The sequence below is a fragment of the Mustela nigripes genome, chromosome 1 (genome assembly GCF_022355385.1).
Source record: "Mustela nigripes isolate SB6536 chromosome 1, MUSNIG.SB6536, whole genome shotgun sequence".
Taxonomy (NCBI): Eukaryota; Metazoa; Chordata; class Mammalia; order Carnivora; family Mustelidae; genus Mustela; species Mustela nigripes.
In genome coordinates, this window is record NC_081557.1 from 125,325,013 (window position 1) to 125,349,249 (window position 24,237).

At 37.9% G+C, this 24,237-nt stretch overlaps 1 protein-coding gene across 6 annotated transcripts in view; it reads right to left on the reverse strand.

Annotated features, from left to right (window-relative positions):
* The window catches only part of SLC10A7 (solute carrier family 10 member 7), a 257,565-nt gene extending 233,950 nt beyond the window's left edge, over window positions 1-23,615 (reverse strand). For 4 of the 6 annotated variants that reach the window (XM_059373332.1, XM_059373325.1, XM_059373347.1 and 1 more), the window contains exons 1-4: window positions 23,252-23,615; window positions 16,133-16,215; window positions 10,032-10,168; window positions 5,915-5,990 (exon numbers count right to left, since the gene is read on the reverse strand). In XM_059373332.1, the coding sequence (XP_059229315.1) occupies window positions 5,915-5,990; window positions 10,032-10,168; window positions 16,133-16,215; window positions 23,252-23,351 (396 nt within the window). In that variant the 5' untranslated portion in view covers window positions 23,352-23,615. Of the gene's footprint in view, window positions 1-5,914; window positions 5,991-10,031; window positions 10,169-16,132; window positions 16,216-23,251 lie in introns of those variants that run through there. The other 2 variants (XM_059373353.1, XM_059373364.1) reach the window with 2 other exon arrangements.
* Between the last annotated feature and the right edge of the window lie 622 nt (window positions 23,616-24,237).

A 24,237-nucleotide genomic window follows, 5' to 3' on the forward strand; every position in this document is an offset into this window, starting at 1 on the left:
AGAGTTTTTTTACATGTTACAACCACTGCGGAGAGTAGTCAGTTTCAAAGGACAGTGTGACACGTAAGGGTGCCCAGCCATTTTCCTAGCATGTTGAAATCCATGAGGGTGTAAGTCAGCTACGTGCAAGGCAGAGCAGAGAATCACAGAGAAGTAGAATCAAAACCTTTTCCTAATGGTACCTGTCAGAGTGATGAGGGAGCAGGAGGCTGGCTGAGGACAAAGCAAAAGCTGGCGCCTTGCACCCCCTCTTCACCCGCTCCTCTCCATATGTGTAGCATTCCTCAGGCACCCCTGACTGCCATAAAATGATAAATAGTTAACTTGCAGGGATCGCAATCCTGCAGAACAGGAATCTCCCTTGCCCTACAAGATGTCCTAGAGACCTAAACAGGGAGGTTACCTTATCAATAGCACAAATTTCCAGAGGCAAATAACTCTTGGTTCCTGAAGCCCTAATGTCCCCCTCCCACCATAAACTGGAGGAGACTGGGGTAGAAGGGAATGTAAATGATAGCCAGATCATAATGCCCCACCAAGAATCTCCCAATTATCTTGATGTTAGTGCCTGACCTAAAGACGACATTGATCAAGCCATAAGGGCAAAGACTCCCCCCCCCCCCTCCCCCGGCACCTTGTAGGCCCTCCCTAACATGTGAGACCTCTGTTGAAACCTCCCATCCCTTCACCACCTCCCCCCAACTGCGGGGTATATAACATGCCCACCCTCACAACCCGGGGCAGCAGCTCTTCCTGCCCACGGGTCCTGTCCCCGTGCTTTAATAAACCACCATTTTGCACCAATGACATCTTAAGAATTCTTTCTTTAGTCGTCGGCTCCGAACCTCCTCACCACACCGAACCTGACTTAGGTTCTGGGACTTCATCAAGAGGACTCTGCTTGTGGACCTTTTTTCATTTACATGCAGCTATGTACAAAGCAGCCTTCGATTAGATTATTTCCAATACATTGTACAAAAGATTAATCTCCCTTTACATTTACTTTAGCAAAAGCTTATGTTCAGTTACCTTATAACATTACTTCAAAAAAAATTCAACTTAAAATCATCTAATATCCTTATTTGCAGACACTCTCCTCCACAATCTGATGTAAATATTTAAAAAGTTTATTCATTTCATATCAGAAGATATGACCCAACTGGACTTTGCAAGCTCAATTTTCAATATCTATGAAAAACTGTAACTTAATCCCCAAGACTACAAAAATGCTTGATAATGATTAAGTTGCACAATATAATCATTTAACAAACTAGACCAATGATATCAGAAAACAAATGAAATATTCATAAATTCAACATTATTAACATGTAACATTAATGTAAATTATTTAAATATCTACTGGGGAATAAACATGTAAATATAATTTCCAATGCTATATGTTAATGTCAAGAAAATGAGTGAACTTTGAACTTCTGCCAAAAAGTCATCTGAGAACAAAAAGGTTGTTTAGTTGTAAAGCTCTTAAGGGAATCACATCAGAGAGAAAGAGATAAATGACACCTTTAAGTCAATTACCACTGGTCTCAGATAAACCAAAACAGACCCTTCTCTCAAATTCTTTCAAGGGGGAAGAAAGATAATCATGGCAAGGACTAGTCTAAGACTCCTGTTAACTCCTCTAGCTCACTAATTATGTGGCAACTAAAAAGAACTACCCATCAAAATGAAACAACGGTTAAATTCAACTCTCTGCCAATTCCATTTCTACACCAAGAAACTGAAGAGAAAACACACAACCATGATGCCTGGCTTCATTTGCAATGCAGGACCAAGAGTCTCAGCTGGATCCTTCCTGCTTCCAGCAAAGCTCCCATACTCTCCAGTTAATTCACTCTCCTAGATGGCAATCGTACATTTTATCCTCTCATCTCAAACATTAATACCATCTACTCCATCATCCCTCTAAGCTGCTGAGAAGAAAGTGAAAATCAGAAGACAACAAAGAAAATGAGAAGAGAGCTAAGAAATAAAAAGTCATTAGAAACTCCAAAGGGCACCCTTTGGGATGCCCATCTTCATGGATCTCTATTCACACATTCTATTTTCTCTCTTTATCCTCAATAAACCATCCAAGCTCCTACTGAAGCTCATGCAACCCAAAACCCTTCTCTTCCACTTGACCAAATAAATTACTTCAGCACTCTCTTAATTAACAACTTCCTCTCAACTATATAATCCCCATCATAATAGAAACATACTATCATTTCTGGGGCACCTGAATGGCTCACGTCTGTTAAGCTTCCTACTCTAGGTTTCAGATTGGGTTGTGATCTCAGAGTCAGGAGACTGAGTCCCACTAAGCACTCAATGGGGAGTCGGCTTGAGATTCTCTCTCCCTCTCCCTCTGCCCCTCCAGCTCATGCTCTCTCTCTCTAAAATAAATAAATCTTAAAAAAACAAAACCAAAATACATTGTCACTTCTGCAATTTAAGAATTCTTGACCTCATATCCCTCCTAAAATATAGCCTCATTTCTCTCTTGCCTTTTCTAACAAAGTCTTGCCTTTTGTAACAAAGGACCTCAAAACAGTTATGTATAATTTCTGTCTCTAACTCCTCTCTTCTTATTCTTCCTTGAGCCCATTCCAAACAAGCTTTTGCCCCTACACTCCACAAAACCACTCTGGTTGAAGTTACCAATAACTTCCACATTAACTCAATGTTCAATTCTCAGAGTTCATCTTACACAAGTTATATCAGCAGATTTGACATGGCTGATCAGACTCTCCTCCTTCCAACACTTTTCTTCACCTGGTTCCAGGATACCACACTCTTGTTTTTCCTTCTGTCTAATCTTCTCTGGTGCCTTTGCTGGTTACTACTCATTCTGACCTCTTAATGTTGAAGGGTCCCAGAGCTCAGTCCTTGAACTTCATCTCTTTTCTAACTATGCTCACTCTGCAAGTTATCTCATCCAATTTTTGCTTTAAACACTCTTTGATTTAAAAAAAAAAAAAAATCAATGAAACCAAGAACTGGCTCTTTGAAAAGAGTAACTAAATTGATAAACCTGTAGCAAGACTCATTAAAAAAAAAGAGTATTCAAATAAACAAAATTACTAATGGAAGAAGAGAAATAACAACCAACACCACAGAAATACCCATATTTGTAACAGAATATATTAAAAAAACCTATATGTCAACAAATTGGACAACTTAGAAGAAATGGATAAATTCTTACAAACATAAAACCTACCAATACTGAAGCATAGAGAAACAGAAAATTTGAACAGACCAATTACCAGCAATGAAATTAAATCAGTAATCAAAAACTCTCAAAAAACAAATTCTGGGACCAGGCAGTTTCACAGGCAAATTCTACCAAATATTTAAAGAAGAGTTAGTACCCATTCCTCTCAAACTATTCCAAAAAATACAAGAGGAAGGAAAACTTTCAAATTCATTCTATGAAGCCAGCATTACCCTATACCCAAACCACAAAAAGACACTATAAAAAAAAGGAGAAATACAAGCCAATATCCCTCATGAATATAGATGCAAAAATCCTCAACAAAATATTGGCAAACTGAATCCAACAATATATATTTTTTTTTTTAATCATACACCATGATCAAGTGGGATTTATTCCTGTGACAGAAGGGTGGCTCAATATTTGCCAAAAAAGCATTTTACAAGAAAGATGCAGAAAAAGCATTTTACAAAGTACATCCATTCATGATAAAAACCCTCTGCAATCTCATTCTTCACCTACTCAGTCAAAAGGCCTAGAGTCATTCATGACCTCTCTCTTTCTCTCGTATCCCACATTCAATTCATCAGCATATCCTCTGCCTTCAAAATACATCCAAAATCCAACCACATTTACTGCCTTCACTAGAAGCATCCCACTCTTCAAAAGATACAAGTAAGACAAGCTACAGACTGGTAAAAAATATTTATAAAGCATATATCTAGGAAGGACTTGTATCAGAATATATAAAACTCAAAAAGTTAATCAATAAGAAAACAAACCACTTAGTTTAAAAAAAGGGGGCCATAGGATTTGATATTTTACCAAAGAAGACATGTATAGAAGACATGAAAAGATAACAATGCTCACCATTATTAGTAGCTGGGAAACATAAATTAAAACCACAATGAGATACCTCTAGATATACATTAGAATGGCTACATTAAAAAGACTGACAATATATGGAGCACTGTTTGAAACATAAAATGGTACAACCACGTGGGAAAGTGGCATGGCAATTTTTTAAAAAGTTAAATATACACCTGTGGTCAAAGAAGAGTGTTTATTGATAGAAATGGTCTACTTCAGAAGCTACTGAGATATGACTTAGAACTATGTATTGGTGATTCTTCCCTTGTTTGAAAGATACTAAACCATACACCTCCAGATGATGTAAACATTCCACTCCTAAGTATTCTCAGGAGAAATGAAAATACACATTCACTTAAAAGTTTCACAGACAAATGTTCACAGCCCCAAAGTGGAAAATGCCCAAATGTCCATCAACAGGTGAAAGGATAAACAAATTATGGTATACCCATAAAAAAAAAATACTCGGTAATAAAAAGGACTGAAACATAGATGAATCTCAAAATAATCATGGTGAATAAAAGAAGCCAGAAAAGCGCACACACACACACACACACACACGCATACACAGTTAATTCCAGTATATAAAACTAGAAAATACAAACTAATCTACAATGACAGAAAGCAGATCAGTGGTTGCCTGAGGAAGAGGGACACTCAGAAAGGCAGGAAGGAGAGATTACCAAGGAACACAAGAGGTCTTGAGGGTGATGAATATATTATCTTGACTGTGATCACTGTATCACAGGTATACATATGTCAAAACATTAAATCGTTTATGTGGTTTATTGTATGTCCACAATACTTCAATAAAGCTATTTCTAAAAAGAATATGGCAGGTACTTGGTAAATATTTTCTGAATAAATAAAGTGGATGAAAGTAAAAACAAATGCTAAGAAAGCAAAATCCTAGAATGAATAGAAGTAAAAATATCCTTTTTTTTTGAAGTAGGAACCCCTTATATCCTCTCTTCTTGAATAGTATTCTTTTCCGAATGAGAAACTGTAAGTGGAATAAGCTATCACGAAGCAGAGTCCCTCAGTATGAAGTTGCTGTGCCTTTCAGCCAGTCCTGAAATGGACAACTGTTGTCCCAATATGCAAGCACTCTGCCACAGTCCCCCAAGCTGCTGAATATCTCAGAAACGATGTCTCAGGGCGCCTCGGTGGTACAGCCACCAACTCTTGGTTTTGTTCAGGTCATGATTTCAGGGTCATGAGATGGAGCCCCACGTCAGGCTCCTGGCTCAGCATGGAGGACTCCGCTTGAATTCTCTCTCCGTCTGCCTGCCCCCACCCTGACCTCCCACGTACTCTCTCCCCCTAACATAAATAGATAAATAAATTAAAAAGAAAGAAAGAAAGAAAGAAAGAAACCTTGCCTCATTTTTCCTTCTTATATAATCCTTACTTGTCATTAAATGTATTTTGACCCTTTCTCCAAAATTTAGTTTGCTGTAATTTTTTTGATAACTAAGGAATGGCAATGGAGGTATTCTCAGCTCATCACCCTTGGATGAAAAGAACCTTTCCTTGGATTCCTTGTCTTCTGTCTCCCAATTTCCCACTGAGGTAGAAAAATCACCATCTCTATTTTATTTACCTCTCTTCCTCCCTCTCTTTGAAATACTAACTTCCACTCTTCAGCATTAATTTAAGCATCATCTGAATTAATGAATATACCTACACTTCTTTCATAAGCTGCTACGGTTATGCATTTTCTGTGACATGACTTCTTCATCATAAATTAAATAAAATTTAAAAATAAAATAAAATATAAAATAAAAGTAAAGCATCTACTTATGTTTAAATAAAGTTAGCCCTATAACTCACCTCATTTCCACCAACTGCCTTGGTTAAAATCACTGCAGAAGACACAGGGGGAGGCATGCAACCTACTGTCTGCAAACTGGAAAATAAAAGAAAATGCAGTTATAAGGTTTTTTTCTATCATAAATAGCAATTCTCAAACTTTCAGCTCATAAAAAAAAGTTCATGTTGCTGTAACATCATTGAAGAACAAGCATGACATGATCATATACTTTTTGGATTTAAATTGTGGTAAATTCTAGTACCTACTCTAAATTTGGTTTTATTAAATTATGCGTATACTCCCCAGATCATAATTCTCTTAGTTTAGGATAGAAAACACATTGCATAACAAGCAAATGAAACTATGAGTAGTAAATCTAAATACTAAAGTTACAAAACATTACTTATCACCCAAAGCATGGACACACTTTCCACATAGACTGAATATACATTCTAGACATAGCGAGTAGCTGGCCTGAGTAAAAGTAGAAAGATCATATAGGGAACAGAGGACACAGAGTGCCTGACTTTAACAAATGTTAAGTGCAGGATTACAGATGACCTCTCTACTTGCTGGTGTAAGAATGTATCGTTTAAAATTTATGCAATGAATTTGAAAAAAGAAAAAGAAAAGCTTTAATTCATTTTGACTAAAAACATGAGAAAACACCTTTAAAGAATTTCCAGTCCAATCTAAGTCTTGTTTTAAAGTCTGTCTTCCCAAGTGATGCTTAAATTGTCTGTCTTATTATCACTTCCCAATCTCTGAGCCTTTCTCATGATCATCACTATAATCATCAGTGATACTTACTAAGCATTTACCATTTATAGTAAATACTATTCTAGATACTTTACTCACTTCTTCCTCACAAGTGTTTAAGATACATTCTATTTTTATTCTCATTTTCCTGAAAACTGAAGTTAAAAGAGAAGTTAAATAACTTGTCCAAATTCACAAAGCTACCTACCAAGTATTAAATTTTTATTCTGGAATCCGGGACAAAGACTTATCTAGCCCAACTATTCTAGCCTCTCTGCCTTTCCTGTCTTATAAATAAATAAATAAAATAAACCCTTAACTATTTATCGAATACATGTTACATATGTGTTCTATAGTTAGGATACTACACAAGGGATATTCCTACCTCCAATGATATTCAATACACAAATGTAAATAAGTAACAGCAAAATGAATACTGTTGCCATTACATTTTTAGCCCCAACCAACATTCCCAAATTTGTAGCTGCCCGTGATTGCCCCCTCAAACTAAACATGTCTAATATTTTCTAAAAAATCCATTTCACCTCTGAATTTACTTATTTCTATCAACGGGATACCTCTGGTGTTGTTGTTCTTTTTTTTCCTAATATCTAATTTGAAACTTTGGAGTTATATGTGGCTCCACTTGCTCCTCATAAATCAATTTATTACCACAATAAACTTTGCATTCTTCTCCATGACTGTTGCCAGCATTCCCCCTCAGATGCTTTTTGCCACGTCTGGACTTGTGTAAATGAATGGTCTCTCTACCTTCACTCTCTCCCTTCACGTAGCAAAGTAAGAAGGATATGTTCAGAATCTTTATTTATTTCAATGAGTTAAACGGGTAGGAGTCTGTAACTCCCTGAAGTTAACATATTGTGTGCTCTCAAACTGGGGAGGGGAACAGAGAAAAAGTGGGCTAGAAAGAGCTTTCCCTAAGTTAATGAGGCCAAGTGTGTACTTCTTTAAGCTTCATATCCTGAGGTGAGAATTGTATCTTAGCTTCCTGAGACTGTAAACCCTACTCTACTAATAACATACCCAGTACAATGGTATCAGAAATCTTTCTTAATGACCACCTTTTAGCATATTGTTCTCTTGTTGAATGTATTTAAGAACCCCCCATCATCTACAGATGCAAGCCCTATCTTCTCAGTCCAGTATTTCAGGCCTTCTGCAATGTGGCTGTGAGGAAATTTCTTATCCTTGCCTCCCCCTAAGGCCTTATTCTTTAACTATCTATTTTAGGAATACACAACCTTTTGCTGAACCTCTTATCCTTTAAATCATTATACTACTTTTCTAACAAATCACATGCTATCCCACTGGCACAGCACGGTGGTTGGTTACTATTTTATATTTATATCTCCCACACATCCATCGACCCTGGACATTCCCTGAATACAGGAAAAATGAGTTAATATCTTCCTATACTTTGAGTGCCTTTTACATGGGAAACACTCAGTAATGATTGGTTCTCAAAATCCATCATACATTGCTGCTCTAAAATGATGTCATCATAGTCCTTTGGGATTTTATGCTTTTTAGTGAAAGTTTTAAGCTCATTCTTTCAAACTCAATCTGACCAAACCAGTGATCTTAATTTTCCCTTCTTGTCCTGCTCTGTTTCTCTTCAGCTAAGAAAAGGATGTCCCCATTACCCAGTGGCTCAGACCTATAACCCAGAAATCTTCCTTGATTCCTCCCTGTCCTCCCCTCTCCACATCCTATCCCCCTCCAGGTCCCGAGAACGCTCATTTACAGTACATCCTCCAACACCCATTTCTGTCTACTACACAGTGACCCTACCACAGGAGCCTTCCAAGCTGCTCTCCTAGCCTTCTCTCAGCCCCTCTACTATCTATTCTCCATGCAGGAGCCAGGACAATAATTTGAACATATAAATCAGACCACGACAGTATCTCATTTAAATCCCTCCAGTAGCCTTCTGTCACACGCAAGTAAAATCTGAATGCTTTTATCATGGACCTACAAGATTCTGTGTGGCCTGACCCCTGCCTATCTTTCCAACTCCAAGTCATATTACTCTTCCTCTGTTTCGCCAGGCTCTGGCCATCATCATCACTTTCCTGACCCTAGAACACACCAGGCTTGTTCCTGCCCTACGGCCTTTGTGCAGTCTCTCTCTTCCTTTGCCTAGAACATTCTATCCCTAGAACTCTGTCATCTAAATCAATCACTGGCCCACCCACCCAACCACTTTCAACCTTATCACAGTTTTACTTCCCATCACTTATCTCTATCTTAATTATCCACGTACTTGGTTATTGCCAATAACACCCAAGTCTTCTCAACCTGCAAAACTACCTGGCATTTTGCCATTTTTCTTCACTATTGTTTCCCCAACACCCATAATTCCTGGTGCACAGTGGCAAAAAACAAGTGACTTAAACAGATGAATAAATGATCTCAGTTGAGATCCTCCACACTATTACCAAAGTAGGCAGTAAAAATGTGACTATCCTCATTATTTATAGGCAGGAAAATAGAGGTTTAAATCTATTACATGACTTCTTCAAAATCACACAGCAAGTCAGGGATAGGGTCAGAAAGCGATCTCAGGGCTCTAAGTTCAGCGCTTTAACTATTAGACTGTTATACCATGCTTCTAATATGTGGTTAGTTTTAAACCACTTCAAATAATTTTTTAAATTCATTAAATCTTTTTAATGAAATGGCATTTTTAATGGAAGAAAAGAGTCTAATAAAAATCTATTGTTAATTCAACTATCATATCAAACACAGAACAAGTAAAAAGTGTTTATTCCCTATACATAATTTTTCTTTCCTATACATTTAAAAGACATGCATTAGATTCACCTATTATCTGTATACATTCGGTAAGATACAGAATGTACAAACTAAAGCACCCAACTGACAGCATATCTACATCTTTCTATTCCCTCCCATCTCTCTCCCAACACTGCTTTTTAAAATTCCCAGAACAGCGTCCATCCCAGAATCTTAGGATTAAACATGAGGGTGTATTTTAAGACTGTGTTATCATTAAGAGCACACTTACGTTGATGAGTACTGAGTAATATATAGAATTTTCAATCACTATATTGTATGCTTGAAACTAATATCACACTGCATGTTAACAATACCAAAATTACAATTTAAAAAAATTTACAAATAAAATCCTTTGAAATAAGAAAAATATATATATTGCTATAAAATTCTTTGATGCATCTCCTTGAGGAACACTATCATTTAAAGGATAATAGTTTTTCAAGTGTTTTATTTCCTCATAAAAGACCACACAGAGGCCCTTTTGTATATAGTTGCCGTGAAACAATAAAGTCACCACAGACGCCTCATTAAAAGTGGACCCTTCAAAATATTTAAACGTACCCTTTTAAAAGCCATTCATTGATGGGTGTGATTGATAAAAGCTGGAGAAAAAGCCATATTGTTGCTGGAAAGAATGCAAGTGTAAAGATCTGAATGAAAAGGTGCAGTTTTATATGCACCAAAGCACTGGTCAGCTCCTGCAAAAACGAAAGACACAAAACAGCAAAGGTAAGAAAACTATTTTTCTGAGGAGAGACGGATACTACAATAACAGCAAATAAATTAGTTTTTAATTTGGAGTTACTTCAGAGCTAAAATCTTTACCTCTAAGTATATGCATAACAGACTATAAGGGGGGGGAATAGGTATTTTTATACAAAATTTCTGAACGATTCTAATTTTTTCTGAATATATAATATACCCCAACAATTCAGATTTGTAAAATTCTGGATCAAGACTGAGCCAAGTACCTTTACATTAATATAGACCTGAGTTGACACTATGAACAAACATGTATATAACTAGTTAAGGACCTATCAACATTTTAATTAAATGTGATTAATCTCTAAGAAGGCCTCACCTTGGCAAGATATTACCAAATCCACACACAAATCGTAATTTTTAATAATGTTTTCCCCAACAATATTCTATAATTCAAAACGGCTTTTCCCCCCAAAACCAACTTCCTGGATTTCCTTGCTAATGCTTACTGAACAGTGGCTATGTGCCATGCTCTGAGTGTGTCACTTCATGTATGTTATCTCATGTAATCACCATGACAGCCTCACTAGATACTATTAACCGATTTGACTGAGGAGGAAATTGAGGTGAAGAGCCACTATACAGAGCAGCTCAGAATCAAACTCATTTCTGGTATGCTAGCAGACTCGGGTCTGCTTTTTCCATCATGCCACTCTACTGCCCCAGATGGAAGAAATTCACAATAAACATGACAAAACAGGCACATGCTCTATGTCTCACAACTAGAAAAGGATAATGAGTTAAATTTGGGGGTTCAAATGTGTACAAACTAACAAGCACTTGTATTTAAATTTCTTTGAGTTACAGTACTATTCAGTTGAAATAAAACAAATTCAGAAAGAAGTAGAAAAATACTATAAAAATAAGTACTCTTTTTAAAAAAAAAAGTCCTATAAAATATGCAAGAAGTCATTAAAGCACAAAGATGCCAGAGATCCACCGGTTATAAGCAAAGCACTGGAATGTCTCCCCTAGTTCAAGTAAGAAATTCAAGAAATCCTGAGCCTCAGAGATGTTAGCAGAAGCCCATCAGTTTAACAGATACTAGGTTAATGCTGACTCTGATCACCACATTCAGGGATCGGTCTCATCGGCTCCCACTACATATCTCCCTGTATGAAGACATACAGCAGGGCCAGTGTGGTCACAAAACATCTCTAATGACATCTAAGGAATTTCTAGCAACCTGGGTCTAACTTCAGACAAATGCAAAGCACTGGGCAGACCAGAAGCCACACCAGGTGCACGGATCAGATCTAAGACTAAAGGAGCCATCCTTACACAGTATTAGAATTCTTAAAGTTTCACCCAGGGAAAAGATGAGCACCAGCAGTTTCAAGAATGCTCAGCAGTTTCAAAACCAAATCCCATTCAAATATACTCAGATGTATTTGATAAATACCAAGTAAATATTAATATTTTAATTTTTAACTATAACAAATGATTAGCCAGAATGTAGTTACTAAGGAATTTGCATATACTTGAGCTAGGAATATAAAACAGCATAACTTTTCTGAAAAGTAACTTGGGAATATGTATCAAGGACTATAATACGACTCACAGTCTTGGACCCCAAAGTGCTATGTCTGGGTACTTATTCTAAGGATAAAAAATGTGGTCATAAGTATTTTGTACAAAACTAATCACAACAGCAAAAATTAGGAAACAAGTTAAAAGTCCAAAACTGAATGAATAATTAAATAACTTAAGGTATAACAAGACTGTTACAAGTTAGTGAAAACCACCTTAAAACTGTGTTGACAAGCATGTGGTAATACAAGGTCCCTTCCCTACTTTACCAGTAGGAGTATAAATTGGCACAACCTGGGGACAGCAATCTGGCAATTCATTCCTTCAGTCAAGAAACACGTACCAAGAACCCAACACTCCTCTAGGTACTTCAAATATCTGTCATAACTTACACTGCACATAACATTTGACTTAGCAGTTCTCCTTCTAGGAATTAATCCTTCACATTTTCTCCCAAATGTGGAGAAAAAGACAATTTTTAGGTTATCCTTTGCAGCATTTTTGTGATAGCGAGACCTTGAAAATTATCTAAATATCTGTCAATGAGGACTAATAAAATACATCATGACACATTCATAAAATGGAATGTTTTCCAGCATACAAAAAGAAACAAGGAGTTCTTTATGTGTTGATATGAAACAATCTCCAAGACAGGTTTTTTGAGTAAAACAAGACAGGGTAGCAAGCAGTACAAACAACACAGCTTGAAAGGGGGCACATATGTTTTACACAGAGTATCTCTGGAAAGATACAAACTATCTTTCTGGTTATCTCCAGATATCTGACAGAGAGGAGAAAAAAAACTTTTCATCATATATACCTTTGTATCTTTTGATTTATGTTCATAAAAGCAAATAAAATGTAAATTTTATATACATGAAGAAAAATTAAATATATTAAATTACATGGAAAATCATAATTACACAATGTTACAAGGGAAAAAAGATTATATATGTGTGGACATACATGATATATATGCAAGTGTACATATGTGTATACTTGCATATATACATAATTTTTTAAAATATTTCTTTTTTAAGTATTCTATATGTAAAACACGTTTAGGAAAAAAGGGACTAAAAATCACAGAGGTGTTACTACTAGTTGTTTTCATTCTTTCTAATCTTTCTACAATGGGGAAATACCACTTTTATAATGAGATAAAGTTATAAAAAACAAAACGTAGTTTAAAAATACTCGCTGATCCAATAAATGACAATTAAGCAATTGCCACTGCATCATAACAAAGGAACAATAAAGAATCCAGCAAAATGAATCACAAAGGCCAACCATATTGGTCATAAGGGGCCTCTTGACAACAGGGAAGTAACAGGCTATCCCAAAGTCCAGCCATATCTTCTTCACACAACCACAAAGATAAGTTACCAGTGGAAAGTATTTGTATACAGAGGTAACAATGGAAATAAGAGAACAATGGAAAAGAAAAAGCAAGTGGCCATTATAACATTCAAAACAGTATTACTCCATACATACCCATGCAGAATTTAGGGCCACACACTCAGATAAATGCCACCACGAATAACGAAAAGTTGATTCTGCATGACATTTTATTTATTCACATGTAATACAGGTCAAATTGCATTAAAATAAACTTACGGAGATACTCCCAACACTGATTACCAGAGTTATCATTGACAGTATAAAGAATTGCTTAAAATCAGGGCTTCTGACTGAGATGTAGAAATACTTCCATTACATACCAATTTCCCTTCTAACCCTTCTTTGACCTTTATTTGATTCACTTCCTGAGAATCAGTCTCATAGCTCTGGGCTGGAAATAAGCAGAAGAACCTAAAGTTTAAAATTTGCTATATTTGCTTCTAGGGTAATAGGACTTCCAAAATAATTTTTTTTAGGAAAATAAGGAAAGACTTGTATATTCTGCCCTACTCAGGACCCTTTCCAGGCCCTGAGCATTTTGCTCATCTTTGTTTCCAACCCAGTACCAAACACAGTGCCTTGTAGCCACAGGCATTTCATAGGTATTATGAGATTTCATAGGTTTATATGAGATTGTTCCTGCCATGGTATGCTGAGTGACCAATCCTCTGACACTGTAGTTCCTAATTAGTTAAACATAAAATATATTTCAAATGTGACTTAAATGATTTTAATACAACGAATTTTCAGAAAACATTTCAACAGATATTTTAAAATATAGAAATCAATAGTCATAAAATTAAAGAGAGCATTAAATCTTTTTAGTATTAAGTATTGAACACAGAGTTCCTTATATTTTAATAAATTAGCAAAATAATTTTAGAATATACACCATTATGTCAATGTATGGGTAATACTATATGAAATGTTCAGTACAAATCAAACTTGAATGGGACCAATTTAAATGCTCTCAAAGAAACTCAAGTCAGTAATAATTTACTATCTCCTGTGTGTGAAAATACACTATTCTAATAGGGCTCAAAATAGTAGTCCAGCTGAAATAAATATAAGATTATTAACTAGAAAACAAATAACAGGATTGCTACCTCCTAGCTTAAAACTGTTCAGTTGCCCAGAAAATAGGCGGGGCTTAAAGATGGTTTAACATTATACAGTGATGCAATCTAGAACATCTTAAGTTAAATGGATCCTGAAAATGACTTAATGTAGTATAGTTTGAAAAGGGCCATTGATGGAAAAAATGGCTTTGATGGCTTCTTAGATACCGTGATAAAGCACACGATTAAGGCATTTCATCATTAGATCCAAATTAGCAGGATGACTCTGATGGTTTCCTAGGTGTTTACAGAAGAATTTGGTCCTTAGAGAAATGCTGATAAGCTGCGACATTCTTCCTTCTTAAACTCCTGCATCCCAAAGTTGGCTGCTTTACAGAATCACATTAAGCAAGAAGCTAGGAGTGAGAGAATCAAGTCTCTTGCCAGATTTCTCATGGCATGAGTAACAGCTGTAGCCGTTAAGCAACCACCAGGGGACACAGTTAGACCAATGTCCCAAGAAGAGGACTTGGATAAGGCACCTGCTCCACAAAGGACATTAGCCACGACCAGCAGGAAAACCTCCAAGGAAGAACAGACCAGCACCATAGGAGTAGCTACTTTTCTGTATCACTAGGTCCCATATTTGAGAACCAATAGAACGAAGATGTTGACAGAAAAAAATCTGTGTCCTCTAAGAACTGATCAAAGTCCTTTCGTGTCAATACACTTTGCAAAAACTAGATTTAACACATTTAGGAAATTACGTTCCATGTCAGTTATTTCCAGAAGAACAGGTAGTAAGGATATTCAGAATTTTTGAGACAAATTAATCAGTTAGCACCCAGGGACCCCATCTATATAAAATAGCTCCAATAGAAAGATTTATACCAACCAGATAACAACAGAATGGTCAAAGAAGGAGGTAACTAAATTTGGTCCTCATTCAAATCACACTTAAAAGAAAATAGCTCCAATAGGAAGATTTATACCAACCAGATAACAACAGAATGGTCAAAGAAGGAGGTAACTAAATTTGGTCCTCATTCAAATCACACTTAAAAGAAAATAAGTAAAGCACAACATGATGCTGAAACAAAATTTCAACTTTTAAAGCTATTCCACAAAAAAAATTCTTGCATAGTTAAGATTTCCTTATCTACATAAGAATAAGCATCTTAGAATAAGAACTTTAAAACCCTAAGAATTTTCTTCAAAAATAAATGGGCATTTTTTCCTTTCTATTATAAGTTGGAGAATCATAAATTCTATGAATTCTTCTCTTGGATATTAAAAATGTCTGATTTCTTTAATTCTAGGAAAATCCCATGTTCAGCGACACCTGGATCAATAAATAATATTACCTACATGTCTCCATGATGAACTGTGACATAGTATGAAAAATCCCAATTTCTCTCTTAAAACACTTATTAAGATTTAATAGATAAGCCATTAAAGGATATACTTTAAAACATATAAATTAGTTAAAAGTCACAGCATAACATGTATCACTTGAGCAGCATGAGTCCTGACAACAAAAGTTCACCCACAAAAGTTATGGAAACCCAACTAAAAAACAACTGAAATGTGCCATAGCATTCACCACCATAGTCACTACCACCATAATCTGAGGAAGACCTAAAGTAGATGCTTCATTCAGTTCAGTTGCTGTATTAAAAACATACCCATTATAACCACACCCTCAGGGTCCATGTTGTTCAACTACAAAATTTCTATAATATACAAGTTCAAAACACAGTCTTTTGCTGAAGTTCAAGTTATTTTTTGTTACAGTGAAGCCTTTAAGCCATAGTTACATACACCTTTACAAAAGGATTCTGAAATTTCACAATAATAAGCAGAAATTAAACTTTTCTCCCTGCTTATCACATGCCCGATAGGTGACAGTACCTCTGTTTTTAATGACAGTCCGCTGTTAAAGAATATTGTTGCAACAGCAATGTAGGAGACAGTTATTTCTGGTTTCAGTGGTCCTAAAGAGAGAGAAATGAGTTACTGTTAGATAAGAATTTCCAGCAGATAACTTGGTATGAAAGAAGAATCCATTGGGGGAAGGCAATTAGTACTTCAAGTCTTAGTGTTGCCCTAATACACTACTGTTCTGACAGGGTTAAGCATTTGCTGTGATGCAGTCTAACTCCGAAGGGGATTTTCCAGAAGGAAGGACCATGGCTATCCAGTTCAGCACAGAAGAACACTCTCCTGGGTGAGAGCAGATAGGCAACATCCTTTAGTATTAGGACTTAAATGCATCTGCCACAGCATCAGAGTTTATGTAACAATCAAAATTCCCCAAACCAAAAAAAAAAAAAAGAAAAAAGGAGAGAGCGAGAGAATCTGTGGAAGAAGTTCCCTTCTCTTTACCAAATATTACTTTTGCTCTTTCTAGGCTACCAAAAATAAAAACTGGTATTCACGCACACATTCAGTTCCACCCAAGGGTGTCCATTTCTACAAATATTTATTCAGCACTTACTTTGTGAAGGAACACTTGCTATGCAAGGAAGATAAGGGATACAGAGTAATAGAGTACTAACAATAGGTTAGGTTTCCAGTTACTATTATACTGTGCAGGCCCTGGCTACCCTGTAGTGAACCAGACAATCCTGATCTTTGCCCTCTGGAAAATCCTCTCTGGAATCAGGTTGGTCATCTCCCCAAATGTGTTAATGCTATGAGGACAACAGCAGCAACCCTGATACTTCTTTTTATAATCTATATACAATTGTCTTAAAGACCCAATGTGTTAAGCAAAGAACAACATTCTTTTAAAAGAAGTCATCTGAGAAAACGCCATTTTGTACTTATGTACTAGTGGTCCTCCAAAAGCTGCTATTTTGCCTCCCACAGACATTTGGCAGTGTTTGGAAACTCTTTTTGGTTGTTGTAACTCAGCAAGTGGGGTGTGTTACTGGCATCTAGTAGACTGAAATCAGGAGTTCTACTAAACAACCTAGAAAGCACAGGCCAGCCCTCCCAACAACAAAGAATTATCATGTCCAAAATGTCAATAGTGCTGAGATTGAGAAACACTGGTATATGTCAACATTTTAAAATGTGATCACCTCATATCTGGCATTCTATTCAACCCTCTCATGCTGAGTTGAATGGTGTCCTGCAAAACTCACATCCACCCAGAACCTATGAACATGACCTTATTTGAAAACTGGTTCTTTGCAGATGTAACCAAGTCAAAATGAGGTCTTGTTGGATTATGGTGGACCCTTATCCAATGACTTGTATTCTTACAAGTAGAGGTAAATTTGGACAGAGTCACACACAGAGGGAAGATGGCCAGGGGAAGAAAGAGGCAAAGCCTGGAGCTATATTGTCATAAGCCGAGAAACACGAAGGACAGCAGGCAACCACCACAAGCCAGAAGCCAGAAAGGATTCATCCCCAGTCTTCAGTAGGAGCATGGCCCTTGACTTCAGAATTCCATTCTCCAGAATCATTTCTGGAAAATAAATCTCTGCTGTTCTATGCCACCCAGTTTGTGTGAATCTGGCACGGCAGCACTAGGAAACTAAGAGCCCTCCCTTATGCCAAAAGACCACAACCATAGCTCCTCTGTTCCCTGCAGCCCACCATCATACCCACAGGTATTGCTCAATAAATAAGACCAAGCTCAGGAAAAATCAGCATTTAGTCAGCAAATACTAAACAACTCTGATATTTTAGTCATTTGTACTATACCAATGAACAAAAAGAAACAATCTTCTCAAACATAGCAATAAATAAATAGTTGGCATTTAAACAAATTCTTTTGCTGAAATCTGAGAAAAGGGAGCAAAAGGAAGAAGGCAAGTGCAAAAGACATCACGTTTCAAGGCAGAAAAAGTGTTCCAAAACTTGAAAAGATGTGCGTTTTTTTATACTTGTGAGTGAATCTGTCTCTGCAACTCACATTTAGAAATATTTTCTCGGTGAGCCTAGGTGGCTCAGTGGGTTAAGCTGCTGCCTTTGGCTCAGGTCATGATCTCAGGGTCCTGGGATCGAGTCCCGCAACAGGCTCTCAGCTCAGCAGGGAGACTGCTTCCCTCTCTCTCTCTCTCTCTCTGCCTGCCTCTCTGTCTACTTGTGATCTCTCTCTGTCAAATAAATAAATTAAAAAAAAAATCTTTAATTAAAAAAAAAAGAAATATTTTCTCTACAACTGAGGAAGCTGACTCAGGAAGAGATTTTTAAGTCAAAGAATCTGACTTGTTTTGGAAGTAAATGCCTTCCAGGAATTTTAAATACTTTGTTTGTACTCGTTTTCCTTTTCCTCCAATCCCTTGCTTTTTATGAGACCTAATTCTTGTCTACTATACCTCTGACCACAGTGACGTCCCAGAATTTCTATATAGGATGAGTTAAAATTAGCAATGTGGTCGCAAGGGAGAGCAGGGGACGTGTCCAAAGATGTACCTCCACAGCAAGAACATGGTTTACTTAGACTGCATGTTTCTTTGGAGCAGCTAAAGCATCTACCTTAGTTGACCAACAACTACCTTTTTTAAAGAAGCTAACTTGTGGGACACCTGGGTGGCTCAGTTGGTTAAGCGGTTGCCTTCGGCTCAGGTCATGATCCTGGGGTCGTGGGATTGAGTTCCCATCTGGCTCCTTGCTCAGCAGGGAGTCTGCTTCTCCCTCTGCTTGCTGCTCCTCCTGCTTGTGCTCTCTCTCTCTCTCTCTGACAAGTAAATAAAATAAAATCTTTAAAAAAAAAAAAAAAGCTAACTCTCTTTGCTACACACGCATAAATGCACAAAACTATGAACTGATTAGCATAATTCAGTGGAATGATTCCTGGCTTTTAATGTTTTAAATTCTAGAGACGGGGTATACTGTCTTTCATATCAGATGCACATCTAAACAACTTTAATCCATGGAAGAACATGGTGAGGATATTCAGTGGCTTCCTACAATGTACCTTTCAAAAGCTTGGGAGGCTCTATCGATTAAGCGTTCAACTCTTGATTTCGGCTGAGGGCATGATCTCATGGTCATGAGATGCAGCCCTGCACGGCGCTCTGTGCTGGGCATGGAACCAGCTTAAGATCTCTCTCTCCCTTTTCCCCTGCCTCTCCCCCACCTCTCTCTCTTTCTTAAAAAAAAAAAAAAAAGAAGGGGGGGGGGGGAAGGAATTAATTCTGATTTCGAGAAACCTAAAGCCCCTTTGAGATGTGATCAACTAAAATGCTAATAGATTGCTCAAGTTGGGAATGGGCACCTAGAAGTCACACAGGGCAAAAATAAACACTTGGTAAATATTTGCCCAGAGGTGAGAGTTGAGATGAAATATAAAAATGAGATTTGGCCTACGTCTAAGATAATGATTATATCCTCCATGTCACCAAAATAGATCTGAATAAGATCTGAATCTTAAGATGGCTATAAAGTTCAAAGTAGAAATAAAAGTTTTAGCTTTTCCTTTAAACAAAAGAAAAAAAAAAGTTTCTCTGTGAAAATGGAATAGGGTAGCAAAATCAGAAGAAAAATCAGCCAGAAAAAAAATAACGTAATTCTTGGGTTCCCAAAATCCATGCTTTTTAATGGATAAAAGAAAATGATTTGGAATGCTTAAGAATGCAAAAAACTATTACCATTTCATAAATCCTACTCATCAGCAAATAAATTTCACTTCTAAACCTAATCTAAGATACTAATGCTAACACACTTAAGCTTCAGTATGTGTCTGTTTATGTTTTTTAAAGGAAAAACAAAGCAGTTTGATTTTAGGATTTATGTCTTATTAATGTCAGTAATCTAAATTAAGATGCAGGTAGAAATAAGAAACTTATTCGGTACTTCCAAAGAAGGAAACCTTTCTCTTCCAGATAATGATTAGCACAGTGTTAAGACTTTGGTAAACTCTAAGGCGTGCATAGCTCAGGGCTTCCCTGGGTTGCACTGGAACTGGTACAGATTATCAACACTTTAGAATCTACACATTTACATTTACCCTGGCTCTCTATTTTCAATGTCTTCTACATATTTAAAAATGAAAGGTACCTGAGTAAAAAGGACAGTGAACTAAGAATTAAATTATCTAGGCTAGTACATGTTATGCTTTTTCCCATTTGGAAAGTCATTCAACTTCTCTAACTCTCAGGTTTCCGTTACCTATAAATTTCCTGTGATATATAACTTACCTACTGGCTGACAGACTGTTTTTAAAGGGAGGTCAGATCATAGGTATAATACTTCTAAGTGCAGCAGTCTTGCAATTAAATCACTTTAGTATGAAGAGTGTAGTCATTGAGGTATTGATCCAGGTAAAGATGAAGTGAACATATTAACAAATTTAAGACTACCAAAACTTTTCCTATTTAAAAGAGTCTAGGAAACTGTTCTATTGAAAATTGTTGAGTCAATGTAAATGCATTAAAAATCACAGTTGCCAAGTACAGAGCTCATAAATGGAACCCATGACTAAAAATTACAAGGAAAAAAATTGAAATAAAAATTACAAGTACAAAGAGGTGCTTTGGGGATACCTGGGTAGCTCAGTCAGTTAGGCGTCTGCCTTCAGCTCAGGTCATGTCCTGGGGTCAAGTCCCGAATCAAATGGGGCTCCCAGCTCATCAGATTCCCTACTCATCAGGGAGTCTGACTTTCTCTCTCTACCTGCCTCTCCCCTAGCTCACGCTCTCTCTTGCTCTCTCGTTCTCTCAAATAAATAAAATCTTAAAAAAAAAAAAAAAAAGACGTGCTTTTGACCATTCTAAAGAGCAAGATGTAACACATTTTCAGCAACCATTTCTCTCATTATTCCTAGATTTTTGTTGTTTTAACTTGTGAAATGAAAGTGTTATTTGGTACTATTTGGAGGTTTATTTTTACTTAAGAGTTTTCACAGGTAGGAAGATCAATTAAAAGCTCAACAGAATTATCAAGAATTTAGCCCGACAGCCTATATAAGAAATTCCAAGCAATTATTTGTTCTAATTTTTTGGAAAAAGTAACTTTTACACATGGATAGTTATCAAATCACATGAGCACATTGTTATTTAATATTAGCTGATTCTGTTCTGCTCTTTTGGGCTAAAATTGAGGCACTGACAATGTCTTTATTGCATAGAGCCCTTCTTTTGAATATTCATTGCAAATTATTTTTTGCCAAGAATATTTGTATGGGTTTTGCAACTAGTATGAAAAAAAGGGAGAGCCCTGGTGTCCAGTGCCTCTTCCTTGATCTAGTCAACTAACCAAGGATGAGTCACCTGACTTCAGGTCTCAGTATTTTCAACTGTAAAAGCAGCTTGTTGGCTTAAAATACTTAAAGGTCCCTTTCAGCTCTTAACATTCTACTCTTATAATTAAACAAAGAAGAGAATTATCCTGGATTAATGGCATAAGTACGAGTAAAAATCAGAAGCAATATTTCTAAGATAGGATAATGTAGCAAAACTTCAAGAAGCAGAGTCAGAAGGTACAAATAAGATTACAGAATCCATCTTACACATTTCATTTTGAAGAAGCCCTAGGAAAATGATTCAGCCTTCAAGAACCCTTCTTCCCACAGCATCTTGGGAATGTTAAGATAAAAAGTATTTTGCCAAAGCTAGCCCCTGCAGATTTAAACATAAAGATAATACATCACCTGTATTTATACCTTATGAGCAAATAAGAGACCTAAGACCATAAGCTAGAAAGTGTGCTACTGAAGCTAGTTAAGTATACATTCCTGATCACTACAAAGACACTATAACTTTAATTCTGCCTATCCAGCTAGCTCCAGGGACAGAGGGTACTCATTTGGCAGAACTTGAAATACCAGCATTCACAGAGAAGTCAGGTCAAATATTTTCAGAAGGAGAAACCATGATGAATATCAGCCTCATTCTCAGTTACATATTCTACACATCTTGTACTAAGTTGAACACAGGAAGAAAAAACATAAAATAAATAAAAAGTTTTAATCCTCATAATCTTTGTTCAAGTAATTCCTTTTAAAATATTCCCTGAAGCTATTTCTAAATGGAGGAATTGAGGGCAGAGGGTAGAAGAAACCACTGTTCTAAAGAGAGATCATTTCATTCACCTCCAACATGTTTCAACAAAGAAGTACATGTAACTTCAAACAGCCTCCCGAACACTTCCTAAAAGATTAGGAAGTATGTTGTACGACTGACCTATTAAAACTGTCAATAAAGGTGGAAACTGACAAGGTCAAAAAGAAAATGAACTGAGGAAATTCAATTAATATTTATGAAAAGTAGGGCATGATTGTCTAAGGGTGGAAAGAGGGAGGAGAATCAAAGACTAATGATATTTCCAGCCGTTTCCACCAATGCCCGCCCCCCACATTACAAGGCTCCCACTATTCAGAAATCTGGGTATGATTTTAGCCTGCCTACATTTCCCAGCCAAAATACACACTACACATGGCCTAACACAGGCTGTATCTGTTGAGCACTAACAACGGAGTCCGGGCAGCACACGGAAGTACTGTCCTGTAATGAAAAAATGCAACGTGTCAGTAGGCTCGGGAGTTTCTGAAGCGGCGGCAATTGCAGCAAATCATCACTCTGCAACATGTGGGCCACAAAATCTGAGTTGGAGGATGAAGGGGTATCCCTTTCTCTTTTCCTTCCCCCACCCCTTTTTTTAAACGTGGGGGCGGGGAAGGGGTGGGATCCGGAAACAGACAAGGTAATGGTGGCCACTCCAAGATAGATAAGAACTCCTGACAACCTAGCGTCCCTCCGGACAGGATGCTACTTGGAAGGCAGGAGGAGTAAGTTTCATTCTCAGTAAGCTCACTCCTTAACACTAAGGATACTCACTGATTGCTCGTAGAAAAGGCAACCTGCGTTCAAATTCTCTTGCCCCGTTCCTAATTACAGTCTCTGGGGTGGGTAAATTAAAACATCAATTAAAGGGCCAAAGGACACCCAGAGCTGGTCGGTGCTCTTGAGAGAAGCAGCCACTTCCCGACTACGGTCTCCCCTCCTTTCCGAGACTCGAAAATTAGTTTTGAAGTGGGAATCCCGATGGAGCGTTCGGAGGTGCAGCACTTACCCCCATTCACCCCTATGGATGGCTCCAGTTTAGCTCCGGCGATCGCCAACACTATTCCCATCATGAACCATTCTTTCCTCATTCTCTCCAGCAGCCTCATGTTTGTTAGGGTGGGTGGGTTTTGTTTATTTGTTTGGCTTTTTTTCTTTTTACGCTGAGATCGCTTAATCCCCGGGGCGTCTCCACACTTTCCGCGGTCCCTCCAGACATGCAGCAGAGCAAGTCAAATTGCCACTTGTAAACTAAAGACCAGGGGGTTGCTCCGGCGGCTTTGAGGAGGGCTGGGAGTAGTAGTATCCAGTGACAGGAAAGTCTCACAGAGCGCCGCCATCACTACCACGCGCCTCACAATAGACGCGCACCTCACCACGGCAGCTCTGGCCTCGGCTCCCAAGCACAAACGCTCTAAAGCGGACACTTGGGCCAGGTTGGCCAACACAGGCTAGGACTGACAGACTCGCCACCGCCAGGACCTGAGGAACTTTAGGAATGACTGCTTCTCGGAACGACATTAGGCTTCACAGCCACCCAGGCTTATCAAGGGTCCCGCTCAGACTAAACCTTTAGGCACAGATGGCCGCGTCCCTGAAGCACATCTATGGAGAAACTTTCTTTTGCTTCACCCTGAACTTGCGGGAAAGGCTAGCATCCAGTCTGCGCCGGGATTTCTCGGCTGACAGCAGCGGCGGCAGGGTGCAGGGGGATTTTTCTGTGGCGTGCTTCTTCGGGGCATTACGACGCTCCCCGACGCCGGCGTTGACGTGTGCGCGGGGGGAAGGAGAGGCCACTCTCGGTCTCCAGGTTCTCCGCGGGAGCCCGGGGAGTTAGAGTCGCTCCGAGGTCCGCGCGGGAAAGCGGTTGCTTTTCTCGGAGCGTTTTAGCCCCGAGGGTGGGTTGAAAATTGCGCGTTGAGCCAACGCCCAAGTCCACAAGACCCCTGCCTTCCAGGATCCTCTCCATCCCGGGAGGGCGGGCGGGACCAGCCA